At 35.0% G+C, this 15903-nt stretch overlaps 1 protein-coding gene across 1 annotated transcript; it reads right to left on the bottom strand.

The window, feature by feature from the left end:
* Positions 1-406: 406 nt before the first annotated feature.
* Positions 407-15445, bottom strand: LOC105054914 (allantoinase). The gene is given in 20 exon segments (XM_073246368.1): positions 407-902; positions 1046-1144; positions 2012-2122; positions 4316-4347; positions 4350-4400; positions 4403-4424; positions 4498-4601; positions 4604-4652; positions 5412-5431; positions 5434-5547; positions 9100-9124; positions 9285-9319; positions 9322-9343; positions 11351-11436; positions 11717-11753; positions 11856-11932; positions 13360-13433; positions 14368-14488; positions 14715-14814; positions 15287-15445. Coding segments are annotated over 20 exon segments (1392 nt in total). The 5' UTR covers positions 15371-15445; the 3' UTR covers positions 407-773.
* Between the last annotated feature and the right edge of the window lie 458 nt (positions 15446-15903).

The raw sequence follows: 15903 nt of genomic DNA, 5'->3' as shown, positions 1-15903 counted from the left end.
ATCATTTATTTAGTTATTGCAGTACTCTTGGACAGAATTCACATTCTTAATATCAACACACACTTGTATTTACTGATGTAAACCTCGATCTAGTTCTAATGGGTGGTGGGAGAGTTTCGTGTGATATTTACAGTTTGCTATAGCCCTTCAATGTACAAGCTCTTTGAGGTAAAGTTTGCAGCATATTCCTGTAATAACTCACTTGGGCTTTACATTTAGGAGAGCCACACCCTTGATAACCTAGATGGATGGATGAAAAATTTCTCAAGCCAAAACTAATCAAGGATTGACAATACGTAATCTCAATGATCATTAGCATTGAGCTTTTTAAAACCACTATATTTTTGTTATTGTGTGGTATGAATAATATCAGGTGCCATGCATGATTAAATCATCACCACGGGCATTACCTCAATCATGTTCACCATCTATTTCTTTAGCACTTTAAAACATTGATGTTGCATTTGGTCTGGAGTAGAATCACCAGAGCACAGGTTTTTACTCCTGAAAAAGCAGAATATATGGAAAGTGGCTTCTCACTAATGTCTGGAAAGAAGAGGAGACTAGACAGTCCAGAGTGACCCACTCACAAAATGGATAAGCGGGCGATGAAAGTGAAAGGACTTTAGGTCCTTCCCTGTCGGGAGACGATTGGAAGAAAGAACACAACATAAGCTTATGGGTCAACGTGAGAACTGTCCTCTTCCCTCTGAATAGAAAAATTAATAACTGTTTATACTCTTGAGATGTAGGCAGTGACTTATCACCACTGTTTATTTTGCAAGTATTGGAACACCACAAGCTTCTGGGGCATGCTTTCCCCTGCCATATACAATGTTCCCTCTCACAAAAGTTGCCAATACCTTTCCAGACAGTCTCATGCCCATGTAGGGTGAAATAGTCTGCATAAATTTGAAGAGCAAAATAATGTTAAATTTTAACTGCATAATTTGGTAGGCAAGAATTGAACACTGTGCATGGAAGCATGATAAGTAGAACATGAATTTCAAAAAATTAATACACTTCAGGCTACATGGAAACATACCGGATGCTTATGGTATGTTTTATGGTTCTCATCGAGTTCGAACTCCACTTCAGGCTCCCATACAACCAAATCTGCATGGTTTCCTCTCACAATGGCCCCCTAAAGCATACAAATGATTTTGTGAGCATGAATATGCCAATATATTTTGCATATGACTCTCTTGTTACAGATGTAGTTGGTCATATCAATTCTGATCTTTCATAGTTGCCTTTTCCCTATTCTTATAAACTCAATGGAATCATATGGTAAACCACAACAGATAGAACACAAGAAAAGCATAGCATAAATTACCACATGGAGTATGGACGTTGATTAGTTCCAAAATAACCTGTATTATTGCATATTGTGTGATTGTACAATGACAAGAAGACTCGTAACAAGTTGATAATTAAACTCGCATCCACTATACCTTAAGGCATGTTGATATGAAGGGGCCTTTAGATGTATTAGATAAAAATCTGTTAAGTATACACTACAAAGAAATAATGGGAGGATCTGTCCTTGTTAAAATGTGGATGGCTCTTTAATCAGCAAGTTCTTAACACGAAGGCTCGTGTACATGTCAATGTTTTAAACTATGGGTGTAAGCTACTTAAGAGAAAATAATCTAAGAATATTGTATCATAACTTGTCAAGGTTTCACATTCCGTTTGTATTTGTATATGGATAAAAATAATTCCTTGTGGCCCCAATTTTTTAACTTACTGCATCAATTGAGCGACAAATCTAACTTGTTTCTGGAAACATGTCAACTGTCATTTGGAGTACTGAAAATTTCTGTATGTGACATTTTATTATCATCATATCAGAAAAAAAAATTCAGATTAAAATTACTCAGCTGCATCAGTGGCAGGTTCATATTGTTTAAAGGTATCATGTTACTTTTAACACCATTTGGTTTTCAATTTGAAATCAGTAATAGACACCAAATATTTTGAAAAATAATACTAATGATTAATGCACTACCTTATGGATTTGACCTGAAAGCTTTGCTGGCCTCTCGCTCCACCAAGTAGCTAACTGAGTCAAGGTAATCCTATATTTTCGTCCATAAGACCATGTCACAGGAAGAACAAACTGCGATCATTCACATCAGCCTTACTGACCTCTTTAAAGAATCTCAAAAATACATATTATAACAGACGAGAAAAACCTTAATGATAAGCTGCCACTCACAAGCACGACAACTATGGTATGGAATTCTTCAAAAAAATATAAACAAAAGAAATTTGCATGCAAATCATATTTTTTATCATAAAAGTTTTCCAACCTGTTTTAAAGAAAATTATGATATCCAATTGTGTCTCCAACTAATGGACAATAAATGGCATTCAAGTTTTGCCTTTATATATATATAAAAAAAGGAACAATAATATAGAGTTCCCAATGGAGAGAGATACATACAAAACACCAAAACTAGAATCCAGCCTAAACAAAATTACGGTTTTCCTACTTGTCAATGCTGGGTAACTCTAGTATCGATACAAGCACCAGGGAAATATTAATCAAAGTTTTAGTAAACTGTCTCCTACAATAACACTTAGATTTTAAAAACCTAAAGGAAAAAATGCATTTATTAGGATTTGGGTTGCTAGGATTTCTCATATGACATTGTTGTATCTATGTTGCTTCATATCAATATAGAGCCAATATTCAATACACATGGAGCATCAAAATATTCGAAGTTCAATACAAGATTCAGTTAAGCAGTTATATATGCATGCTTATAATACATACAGTATGTACATCATATGCAGACACATATGCATGTTTGTATATGTATCTCTTTTTTTTTTATACAAATGTATGTATGTATCTTTACATATACATATATACATATACACACATGGTATAGAGCATCCAATTCAGCTGAATTTAATCTATATATGTTTTAAAGTACTTAGATTAAAATCAACTGCCTAGATTTGCAAATAGTCTATAACATAAGCAGTGTCAAGAATTTTATTAGTGCATTAAATCGATGAAAAATGATAACTTTAACAGTATGATGCTATGTCTTCATTTGATTCATAGTATAGAAGCATGCAATTCAGCTGAAATTTAATCTATATACATTTTAAAGTACTTAGATTCAAATGAACTGCTTAGATTTGCAAATAGTATATACATACTTTAAATCGTTATATTGCTACCAGTTATTTTGTGCTCACTTGATGCATAGACAAGAGACATTTAACATAATGATTTCTATTCTCTAGGTATTTTATACACCAAGATCATGATCAGCAATGTCAAATTTCATTCTGGAGATGCATCATTGATTTCCACTAGTAAGCATTTTGGGATTAAATGCACTCCAGTATTGTATGTACCATGTCTACCATCCTACAAGAGACGGTACCTATGACCTGCACATTTATCATGTGCACCAAGAAAATATGATGTAGTTGACCCATGCTTAGAAGAATGCTGTCATTCGAAGTTGATGCATCAAAACATAGATCTATGAACCATGTCAAGACCATTTACATCCTGTAATGTAATTTACGGTTCTAAAGTACAGTTTATGTTATATATGTGTCTCTTTGTGCGTTCCGTTAGTATAATGCATGGAGGTTGCAATGGATAAAATTATCAAATTCTTCAAGGTCTGCCTGCGAACTTTGGATGCTTTCCCATAAAAATAGGTTTCTATATTTAGAAGAATTCAAAATGTCATAGTGCAGGTCTAGCACTTGTCCGACAGTGGGAAAGCCAGTTTGAGGTATCTAGCTAGCTTAAATGCTATGCAATAACTGCAAGGTTAAGTTGCAAAGTTCTAATCAAATACCAGCTACATCTATAAGTCATGAAAGCAATGTAACTTTAAAAAGAAGACTGTACACTATATGTAGCCACATAGCTTCAAATTGGCAATCCAATGTGGAGCGAACATAGAACCTATTGATACATAAGATATTTGATTAAACGCTGGGGTAAAGGCTACATTAGTAACAAGAATAGTTTCACTTGGCATGTTGTCTGGCAACTCAATTTAGTATCATTTTTTTTTTTTGGGGGGGGGGGCGGGGGGGGGTGGTCATAAATCATTCATGGATCTTTATTATAAGCAACTCTTGTTTGTCACTTAAATTAGTAGATATGAGATGCCTACATAACAGAAGGAATAACTGATAAATTTGGTATTGACATACTGCATGATGGATACACTAAACATAAACAATTAAAAATAAGTGAATGGATGCAAAATAAAGTTAAATATTTACATCATAAGATGACCGGACATCTAATAAAAGAACGAGCACAGACCTGCAAAGATGAAATCCCACCCCATGCTTTTAGAAGTCACCTTCATCAAAGAGTTTGAGATCTGGTACTGATGGTGAATGATCGAACTTAACATATCTATATGTTGCTCCTGAAATACAATTCTAACACATGTGACAGAGTGCTTCATTTAGCAAATAATTTTCATTGGCATATTTCAGTACCATCAGAGCCTCCCATAGTTTTTGCCTATTGACTGCATCACGTATAGGTGGAGCGCACTTAAAGCGTGTATCCCCATCAGCAATTTCTTCAGCTGCAAATGCAAGTAATGGGGGCAAGTTTCTACAGTCACACTAGCACCACTGCTTTTTGCATCCTGCAAGCAAAAGTAGCAAACTATGTAAAGCAAATTATAGAAGGTTACATGCCCTTCCATCATCAGTGAAAGAAGAATTAAAGGATCATGAGCATACAATTCATCTATTTGATAAGCAAGATATAGTGTGATAGCTCGAGCTACATAATATTGACTGTGTTTTGATTTTAGGACATACTTCATTATATGATTTTAGGACATACTTCATTATATATATATATATATATATATATATTATATAAGAGAGAAGAGAGAGAGAGAGAGAGAGAGAGAGGGTGTAAAATAAAAAATTCAACTGTTGGATATACTCAATATTAAAATGATATGCTGATAAATATAGATAGGATAGAAAGTATAAAAGGTCAACCCATTAATGCAGATGGTATGAAAAATTATAAAAAAATTAAGTCATTAATAATGATAAAAAATTATAAAAAGCCAGACTATAATGTAGATAGAACAGAACATAGTTTATGTTATTTTAGAGTGTTCTATTAATCATGGACATCTAGAAAGATTGTATTTATACTAAAAATATTATATTTAGACTAGATTTAAGTCGACGGGCTTTGGCTCCAAATCCAATCAGATTCCCTACCATTCAATTTATCTAATTTGCACAAATCTCCTTGCAGTAAAATAAAGTTAACCATTACTTTTCCATCTGTTTGGATTTGAAAAAATAATAAAAAAGAAAATGGTCATTAATGCAAATGGGACTGATGTTTGTATTGACTTTTCTAAACATACGAGTACTACCTTGATCAGATGTAGTGAGCTTTTGCATCTGACAAATGGACAATATGAACATGAGTCCTTCCGCACGACCACCGAACTTGTATCTTGCATTGCCTCTTGCACTCTCTAATGGCTGCTTCCTCCCTATAAGAACTTACTGGTTAAAAGAAAAAAGCAAAAAAAAAAAAAAAAGATGTTGTTTGCTGCAGTGTAAAGAAGAACCGAAGTCAGAAAAAATATACAAATCCAAATCCTTGTACCGATGTTTTTATAATTGAACACAGAATAGTCTTCCTCATTACACAAAAAGATAATGATGGATAGAATACTTGTCAAAGCATAATTACAAAATTATTAACAATAGGGTTTAGGTAAGTCTCTTGATGAACCCTGTGATTAGATTTCAGGTGACTCGGGGAATGGAATCTAATTTGATTTTAGATCACCAGTTAAGCATGGTTGATATAGCTACAGCCTACAATGAAAACGGCCTAGGTTTGTATACTAAATTAAATCTAATGACTTGGCAAATTTGAGCCCTAATCTCACGAGAAAAGGGTGAACTAAAATCATAATGAGATGGTTTATTCTCTACCAACTGTTGATAAGATTTTAGAGCTTTCGCTTGTGGACTTCTCTACATAGATAAACAGCAAGAATAGAACAGTACAGTTGTCATATGGCATATGGTATCAGGCAACATGAATGAAAGAGAAAAGAAAAACCAAAACAACCATAAATCGAGAATTCAAGGTCTAGATTGCTTCTTTGAATTTCAGTTGACCTCTGAGTTTTAGACTCTCTCAGACATATGAAGACAATGTTTTAGCATTTGAATATCCTGTTGAAGTCATAGTGAAAAGATAGTTTCAATTATCACCAACTTGAAAGCTTATGGAACAACATTCCGGCCCAATCAGATCATAGTTTTCATGGTCTGTAGAATGAAGAAAATATTATTTACCATAAAAAAGAAAATTATCACAGCCATTATAGAATAGCGTGAGATTACTTTTCTTCACTTGAGACATCCGATTGGATTATCCTTGAACCAGCATCCTAATGTATAGAGGATGACTTACAGAATGCTGGAATTTTTTTTTAGAAGAAATTCTTTTGTTAATTTTTCATAAATATAAAGTGACATTCCCAGAGTATGTTCTAGATCATCATGGCAGTAAGATTCCTCCTAGACAGTGTGATGGACCTCCATGGTGACATGACCTCGAGTATGAATGAACCAAGAACATGACTAACCATAGCTGATCTGAGCAGGGTTGCTGCATGTGTTAATATTGGTCCTTTTGAGCAAGGAAACTGACATTCTGAGCTTTAGTTTTTTTCAAAGAAATATATAGTACTCTCATTCCAAACCAGCTTGCTGAATCCATAATTCCTTCCTTTTCAAGGCAGCTCTATAGCAAAGCACATAATATCTTTATGCACGTTTGTGTATACCTGAAGTATAGAAGTTTGGCTTCAGATTGCTTATCTAGACCCTTTTCTAGTGTCGAGATATCATTTACCTAGCTAAATTGCACAAAAACCATCATACTAAACCATAATTGCATTGAAGTCAATCTTAAAGCTTGGATATTATGTGGAATCTTATTCAAACCATGACTTTGAAAGCCAGGTTAAAAAAATAATTAAAAAAATGAAAAAACAGAAAACAAATATCATTATCAGCTCATGGTGCAGGTTTAAGAACCAAGTTAACGTCTTCAAATTTAATGATTAATTCTCAAAGCAATAAACTCATGTTTTATCATAAGACCGTATCAATACCTTCTAGAATCTTGAAAAATCAAGAATGTGATGATGATTGATGAAAGCAAATCAATTTGGTTATGTAAACTTCATCAGTTTAAACTGCTTGTATGGTTAGTGATTCTGTGGCTCCTTTCTCTGATATAATGGATTTAATTGTTAATTGAACACTTGCCCTCTATGCACGCATGGATATTGAAAATCTATATAAAAATCTGAAGATCCCATATCACTTGACACTCTTTATGACCATTTATCTTTTAACAAATAAAACTGAATTATGTTACATAACAATCACATGTTCCAAAAATGCTTATATGAATCTAAATCTAAATAGTGATTTGACGATCTTATTTAACTTACTTGATCTTTCCAAAAACTTGCAAAGTGCAATTCTGATCTTGCTGAAGGCTAGCCTCCGAGCTACTTAAACTGACGATAGATGAGGCAGGTCTACTCTAGGTTAAGCACAAAAACTTGGCTCAAATGGCTGATGCTTTGAAAAGAATCATGTAAATCATAGCATGAGCCAGTAGGACAACAAGACTAACATGAACCTCTAAAAAAATGTTCGAATCTTCAAAATAACCAGGATAGACCAAGCAGATCATTTGTTCAACAAGATCATTAGAGGAAGCTTACCATGATGGTGCCTGTCTTAAGGTATGTTGCATAGACCGAGCATCTGAACCACCATCATTCATCTCTACCTTCATTTCAAATCCAAAACAATCTCTGCATGGATAAGTAAGGCTGTGTACTTTCAATACATACAACCCTCCTACAAAATTAGTCAAATATCAAAAAGTACACCGAATGGAGTTCCACACCACATTTGGAATGGAAAAGAAATGAATGCTTGATGGAAAAAGTTTTAGAAATATATTCCACTAAAAGATCAAACGGGGTTCTTTCAGTTTATAGCAATTAGGCACAGCTTTAGACTAAAAGAATTGACTTTCTAAACATGACCAAAGAACAGGTCCTATGACACTGGGAAAACTGATGATATAAAGAAATGGTGATAAGTGCAACCTTTCAAAAATTGAAGATATCCAAATGAAGAGATGCTGATAAGCACGGCCTCCATTTTCAAAGTAGTCATAATTAAACATAGGAAATTATTGTTTCTTGAACATAGTGCCAGAAGAATAGGATTTGACAAAGCATGCAAGTGAAGAGCACAAAGGGAAGAAAATGAAAAGAAAGTGAAGAATATGTTGCATCCAACAGCTTCAAAAATTATAACCTACACTACATCAAATTCTGAAAAAAACCTTCCTAAAATTCTTCTTAGCAGTTTGTAGATCTGACTTAGCCTATAAGAAGAGGTTTATAGATCTAGCTCAACCGATTTGACATTATATCAATAATCAATAAGCTAGTTTTGCTGAAGTAATCCATTTTCCATCAGTAAAAGCACCGACATAAGTATTAATTCCCTTGCAACTCATCATATTGATAAAATATTAAACTAATCAGTTGCAAAGAAATAATTGAATTACTGATTTATTCATGCAAACCTTCTTTTGTAGTTATACACATCGATTCACTAATTGGTCAGATTGAGTAGTTGGACATCATGGAGGCTAGATTGAAATTTTTTTCTGCAGATATAATTACACAGAATTTTAGATTACATAAACATAAAAATACAGGATGTTTACACTTCCTATTCATGTCTGAAAGTAACCTGTTTAGGAATCATGTCAGTGGGTGTTTATTACTCCATAATTACACTAATGAATGACTAGAGCCATGTTTTTGATTCAGCTCCCTGGCAATTTAATTATCAAGACTTAACCCATTAAAAAAAAAATCAGCTGTACATTTAAGAAAATAATGTAACTTGGTTGACAAATAAAACATGTATAATACACATACTTGATGCAAGCCTTGTAATTTTTAAGAGTATAAGGACAATTTTGAGAGAACTTACCAGCATTTATATATGCTAATGCAATCTAACAATGAAATTGTAAAATCATAATGAACAAAATACATGTCATTCAAACTTCAAATTTTGAACATGTTAATGCTACTTGAAATTCCATTAAAAATAAGGCAATGGATGAGATGAAAAACTTCTTTAGAAACTAAAAGAAAAAAGGACTGTGAACACACCTTGATATGCGTTGAATTTGTCATTGGAAAATCATTATTCCTGAAGGACACATAAAAGACTCCATGAAAAAACAAAAAAGAGAGTCAGATCTCCAATCTAATTAAATATTTCATAAGCTCATAAACAACCATTCTTGCTACCAAAGCTGCAAGATTGTGCTACCAAATTTCAGCTTATGAATACATTTTCCTAAGTTAACTATTTATGCAAAGGATCATCATATCTAGTATTCATGATTTATAGAATTCATACATTTAAAAATATAACAATTATTGCATGCCCATACAGTAAAATCTAGAGATCCACACCCTTAGAATCAAGGTTCGTGGACTCATATGGAACCCATGCCGGCTGGCCGCGGTAGGGTCAGTACGGATCCATACCAGATCGGACCGGCATGAACCAATGCAAACAAAGGAAGAATCGGGAGGAAAAAAGAGAAAAAGAGAGAGAAACAGAGAGGAGGTTGGGGAAAGAAGAAATGAGGGAGGAAAAGTCATCGGAGAGGGTCGGACAGCCTCCAGCTAGCCGTCGAATGGCGCACTCACCGTGCGGCACCGCAAGTGTCAATAGGGGCAATGCCCTTTTCCAGTATTTTTTAAAAGATCCGAAAAGCCCAGCTTCACTTAAGTGAAGCCGGCAAACCTATTATCGTTCACTATTTTGATTAAAAAAAAAAAATCAAAAAGTGAAGCCAGCAATGGGTTTGCTAGCTTCATTTAAGTGAAGTTGGCAAATCGATTGTCGGCTTCATTATTCATCGCTATTTTTAAAAAAACATGATGAAGGAATAGGAGCTATCGCCACTGTCCCAGCCTCGACTCCATTCGGCGGTTTTTACCTCCCGATGGCCATGGCGCTATCCGACAAACTCCGATAGCCCTCTGCCAGCTGTGCCTCCCTTTGATACGTCACTCTCCCACTTTCTGTCTCTCTTTCTCGCTCGTTTAAAATCTTATCGGATGATAGTTGAGCCGTTGAGGCTTCCGCGACCCTCTGGCGGCCGCAACGGGCCACCACCACCCTATGGCGGTGTCTGCTCTCTGTTCCTCCCCTCCTCTCTCTCTTCATTCTTTCCTCTCTTTTCCTCTCCCCCTCCAGTATACGCTTTCCCCGACCGAACTATCCCGATTCCACATCAGTTGGCTGGTATGGATGCATCGGACGATTCAGGCCGGTACGAATTCCTTGCTTAGAATAATTAGAAATGAGATTGCGTACGGTCAATAAAAGAATTAAGTTTGTTTTGTTGTATAGATACGAATATTTTCAACAAGAGGGACATGGTTGAAAGTCATGTCTCACATCTTGAGTCAATTGAATGTTCTTTTGTTCACATAAAATCCGAATCCAATCAAAAATTGATAATAAAAAATTCTAACTATATAATTCTTTCACTAAGAACAATTAGTGTTCCATATTGGAAATTCTAAATAAGTTTCACATTTCATATCTTTTTTGCCTAGTGAATTGAACAAACCATGTATCTTCTATCTATGCTTCTTCTAGTTTAGAAAGCTCCTAGATATTCAAGCACGGTATAACTCAGAGGTACCTAGTTTAGGTTTATGGATGTGTTAAGTTTCAAATAAGCTAAGCAGAGGGTTGACAAGTAGAACCTATTAAGGAAGCCACTCCTGCAATGTTATAATTTCTGAATGATGCAAAACATCTAAGGGCCAGTTTGGCAAAATCTTGTGCTCCTCTCTCTTTTTTTCTTTCTTTATTTTTTCCCCAGTCCTGCTAGGATCAGGCATGCGACCCCCCATGCTCTCCACCTCCCTCTCCTGCTCGATCCCTCCCCCTCCTCCACCTATACCACTGGATCCCATGGGGTTTTGCCTAACAAATGATTTGCATTATACCAAATCATGGGATTGCAAGATTAAAGACCTATTTGACCCCTTCAACTTCCTTAACTCCTCTGCTCTCAACTGATTCAAATACATTGTGGAAATAATAATTCATATGATATTTGGGCATCTATACAGCCTGCCTAGATAAACAGTTGCATCATCCTAGATATCATAATTCTAAATCAATAAAATGGTAATTTATTTGATACCTTCAGACCAAGTGCACCTGCATTTAGAAGACCCTGCAATGCACTTGTATTAAAGGCATTTTCTGGAACCAAACCTCCCCAGAAACCTAAGTACAAAAAGCATAGCCATATTAGCACTGTTAAAAATGAAAATGGAAGAAGAATGTTTGAAATCACCAACCAACAGTTGATAAGAGATGACAATTCAACATAAACATGTGAAATCATGAAAAATGAACAGATTAAAAAATGGCAGCATGTTTAGCACCAATGAAGCAAAAATAGAAATAAAAAATTAAGACATGTTACAAGGATATTTAATAGGGCATTGTGGTTTGAATTGGCAACTTTCCTAATTTATATAGAGTAGTATTCTTGGGGCCTTACCAACATCAACATAAATTTTCTTCTCTGTTGCCTCGACCTATTACATCAAATCAAATGAGTTCGCATGATAAAATTGCAGGCTGTCAGAAATATATAAATGAATATTCAGATGAACAACAAGCTTATTAAGTAATTGAACCTTGAGTCTAAGTGTTTCCTCAGATACTGTAGAAGGAAAGCTGTTGAGAGGCATGTCAATCAATGTTGTTATGCCACCTGAAATAGAAGAATCAGCACACACTTAGAAGTGAAGGTGTGGAAAGAAAAAGAACTGGTGATCATGTTTAAAAATCTGAAATTGTAACAAAATTCAAATGTTTCAGTTTCAAGAAAGAGAATTAAGTTATATATCTAAAGAAAGCAATTAGATGAATGGCCCTCTTGGAAGCAACAACATAAGATATGCCGGGACATGTTTGATTCAACATAAACTAACACAGCAAAAAATTTCTGGATTTGCAAATGATAATAGAAGAATCCATAAAAAGCATGAAGACTAAGACATGCCAACCTATGCGTTTTCAAGAATTTGGTGAAGCAATAGATCCTTTTTTCTTGGTAAATGAAATTACAGAATTAATATGTAAATATATAATGATATAAAGGTATTGATCATTTTGAGTGACCATATTTTGCATATAGCTACAGAAATGTCAGGCCGTGACATCATACTGGCCTTACCACAACAAAAATTTGAACATGAACATCAATTTGTAGAACAGCTACATGACATAACATGATTGACCATGCTTTTTGACAGTGCCTGATCAAGGGATGAGGTAGTCTCAGCATTTGCCTATTGAATATGCATAGGATATCAGGAATGAATTGGTTGTGCATGTATACTATATTTTGAGGTATGTATAGTACTTAAATGAGAGGGTGGACCTTGGCACAACAGGAAAGTTGCTCCATTGTAATATAAATGTCATGGGTTCGAAACACGGAAGCAGTCTCTCCGCATATAAGGGTAAGACTGTGCACATTTGATCCTCTTCAAATCCTATAGTAGGATGAGACTCATGCACCAGGACATCCTTTTATAGTACTTAAATGAGCTTCACGAGATCAGCAAAAAAGCTTAGTGTTTGCAAATAGATTACAGAAGATCTCTTTTTTTGGAAAAAAGCAGTAAATGCGTTTAATTTTAATGATGTATCATAAAAAATTTCCAGAATCTCAAGAAGGAAAATGTGTTTTCAAAAACTCAAAAAGCCAAAGACACCTAGCCTATGTTGCACCAGTGACTGGTATTTATACTTGGTTTTGTATCAAAAAATCAGAAAATTTCAGGTACCACCAATCTTAAAATCCAAATCTCAAATCCAAAATTTTCTTGCCTAGACATTTTATATTATATAGCCTTAGTTGTCATTTCTATATGTTGCCACATAACACTTCATGTCTTAGTCATTGCAGTAGTATTTTTGCAACCACCCAACACATTCATATGTAATTTCAGTTGTCTCTCTAATTTCAGCTTTTTAGATTCAAGTAATTTTATAGCTGATACCATCTCTGCTACCAATGCCGATGCTAACTAGGTTTTTGACAGGGAGATAATGAATACAAGAATGATAGATAATAATCATATGCATATTAAATTACTAAATGTTATAGAAAAGAGAAAATTTTAAGTATACCAGCAGCAGCTGCTTTAGTCCCTGAATAAAATCCTTCCCATTCAACCCTTCCGGGCTCATCAAGGTGTGCATGGCTGAAACAGAGAGCCATGTGAGTGCAAAAGTTATACAGAAAGCTTAAATTTAAAATAAATGTATTCTAGGAAATTAATAATATCAGTCATATACAACTCTCCATGTTTTGATATATAATATGTCTGACTATTGATATTTAAACTCTTGGCACTGACATTTCTAGATGTATCAAAACAAACTTCCAAGTCAGCAGACAATTGATTCTATCTAACCTGCTAAATAATTTCTATTCCAGAATCCTTTTTTAACATTTGTAATTTCAGTGTCTAATAGTCCTACACCCTAACAGAGTTAAACTTTTACATGGATAACAAATTGAGCCTTCAAATACAGTAACAACTCACAGCACGTGCATAACACAATATAATATGTGGTAAAAATACTAAAACTGCACAACATACAAGCATAAACTGATGAAAAGAATTAGGAACTGAGTCATATTGCAAGTTTTAGAAGCAACTAATTGTAAATAAGACTCCAAATGCAATGGATAATTGAAAGATTCGATAACTTTAAGAATTAAGAGGACTTAAAGTTATACCAGTATACAAGAAGTCACTTACTAAGGGCCTAGAGACACTCGTAGTTACCTTATTCAGAATGGGTAAAAGAATGCTAGTCCTATATATATACCAACACAATTAATATGGGTAACTGAGCATATCTAAAGCTTATGGCCTATATGATTCTCTCTATATATCCCAGAATAAAGATCTGTGTGCGATCACCAATGCATTTTTTTGTGAAGCTCGTTCTCTTAGAACAATATGCAGAACCAATTCCAAGTAAGGGGAATCTGACAGATAACCATGTACTAATTTAGCATAACAAGATCTTTATCTCAGCACTATTTATTGGAGGGTAAGCATCCCCCCTCCAATACAAATTAGAAAATAAAGATGAATGAAAGAAAGGAATTTCATGATAGCTTACACATCAATCAAACCAGGCATGATAACAGCATCTCCGTAATCCACCACATGTGCCCTAGAGAACGAGCCTTGCAGGTCATCTCCTTGGACCACCGAAACAATTATTCCTCCTTTCACCTCAACTGACCATCAGTCGGTCAATGAAAAACCAAGAACAAAGTTTAGCTCCATGATTACAACATTCTACTTGGTTTTCTGTGCTAAAAGAGTTTCTTTACTAGTAATTTCATAGACCATTAACATAAAAATTGCAAACAGGATGGAGAATATCGCAGTATCAGGGTGGCAATTAATCAATTCAATTGGCAATCTTTGATTTCATCAATTTTCTTGCCCTTCAAGAGATACCTGCACCCGTGATGACACCTTGTGGTGTAACGATGCGTTTGCTGGATATCCAATAGTGATCGTAGGGGAGAAGGCTGCAATCGCTATTAATCTCCATTTGCTGGTAAAAAGAAACAGTCGCAGGGTTATTATCTTCTTGTAATCCGATCATCAGTCTTTCACTATTCTTGCCCATCGAAGTCCATTCAAATTTAAATTGGCGATATTATCACATATAAAAGATCCAAAAAAAAAAAAAAAAAAACCTTGAAAAGAAACAAACAAATGATAAAGAAATAATCATTCTTCAATAAAATACACGTCGATCATGCCGAATTTGAAAGAAATCTTGGTTCGAAGAAACAACGGTTTGCCCAATCTTCTTGAATTTTTTTTTTTTTAAAAAAAAACTTGAAATGAAACCAAGAAATGATAAAAAATAATCATTCTCCAAGAAAATACACATCGATCATGCCAGATTCTAAAGAAACCTTGGTTCAAAGAAACAACCCTTTGTTCAATTTTCTTTAATTTCTTCTTTTGTTTTCAGGAAGAGAAATAAGAAAAAGGAAGAGGGAAGAGATAGAGAAAACCTTGGAAGGGGTTTTAATGTAAAGAACGAGGATGGAAGCGAGCAAAGCCAGCAGCGAAAGTGCCCTCCATCCCACTATCTCCATCCTCTCTCATCCCCTTCTTTAGTTCTCGGCTTGCAAGCTCCAGACAGCCACTGAAACGAGATGCGGTTAAATAAAAATGAACGACTTCGTTTTATTTTCGGTATCTCTGACAAGGATGCGACAGTCTCTGGTTGCAACGTAAGCGAGAGCCGTCGCCTTCGAAAAGGACGATCCGAGTCCAATGCGATGCAAAACATACACCGCACCTCATCCGCCATTCCATTAATCCCACCGTCCAATCAGGAAGGTATGACGTCAGATTGCCAATAGCGTACAAGAAAAGCGGACAAGCGCTGATTAGACTGCCGTGAGGGGGAGTCAGATTCCACTACTTTCCTCTTGAGAATATCCAGGTGCCCACTCCACTACTTCAAGGAAAGGAATCGATCATGGAATCTTAAAAAAAACAATATTATATACACGTGACGCTACAAACATGTTAACAAGAAAACATAGCTGATTAAATTTTTTTTTAAAAAAAAGAAACGTCAACTGAAGGCATGAGGTCACAAAATATGACATACCCGAACATA

Source organism: Elaeis guineensis, chromosome 12, assembly GCF_000442705.2.
Source record: "Elaeis guineensis isolate ETL-2024a chromosome 12, EG11, whole genome shotgun sequence".
Lineage (NCBI taxonomy): Eukaryota > Viridiplantae > Streptophyta > Magnoliopsida > Arecales > Arecaceae > Elaeis > Elaeis guineensis.
The sequence above is the reverse complement of the archived record's forward strand: the minus strand, read 5'-3'. Positions and strand labels throughout refer to the sequence as shown.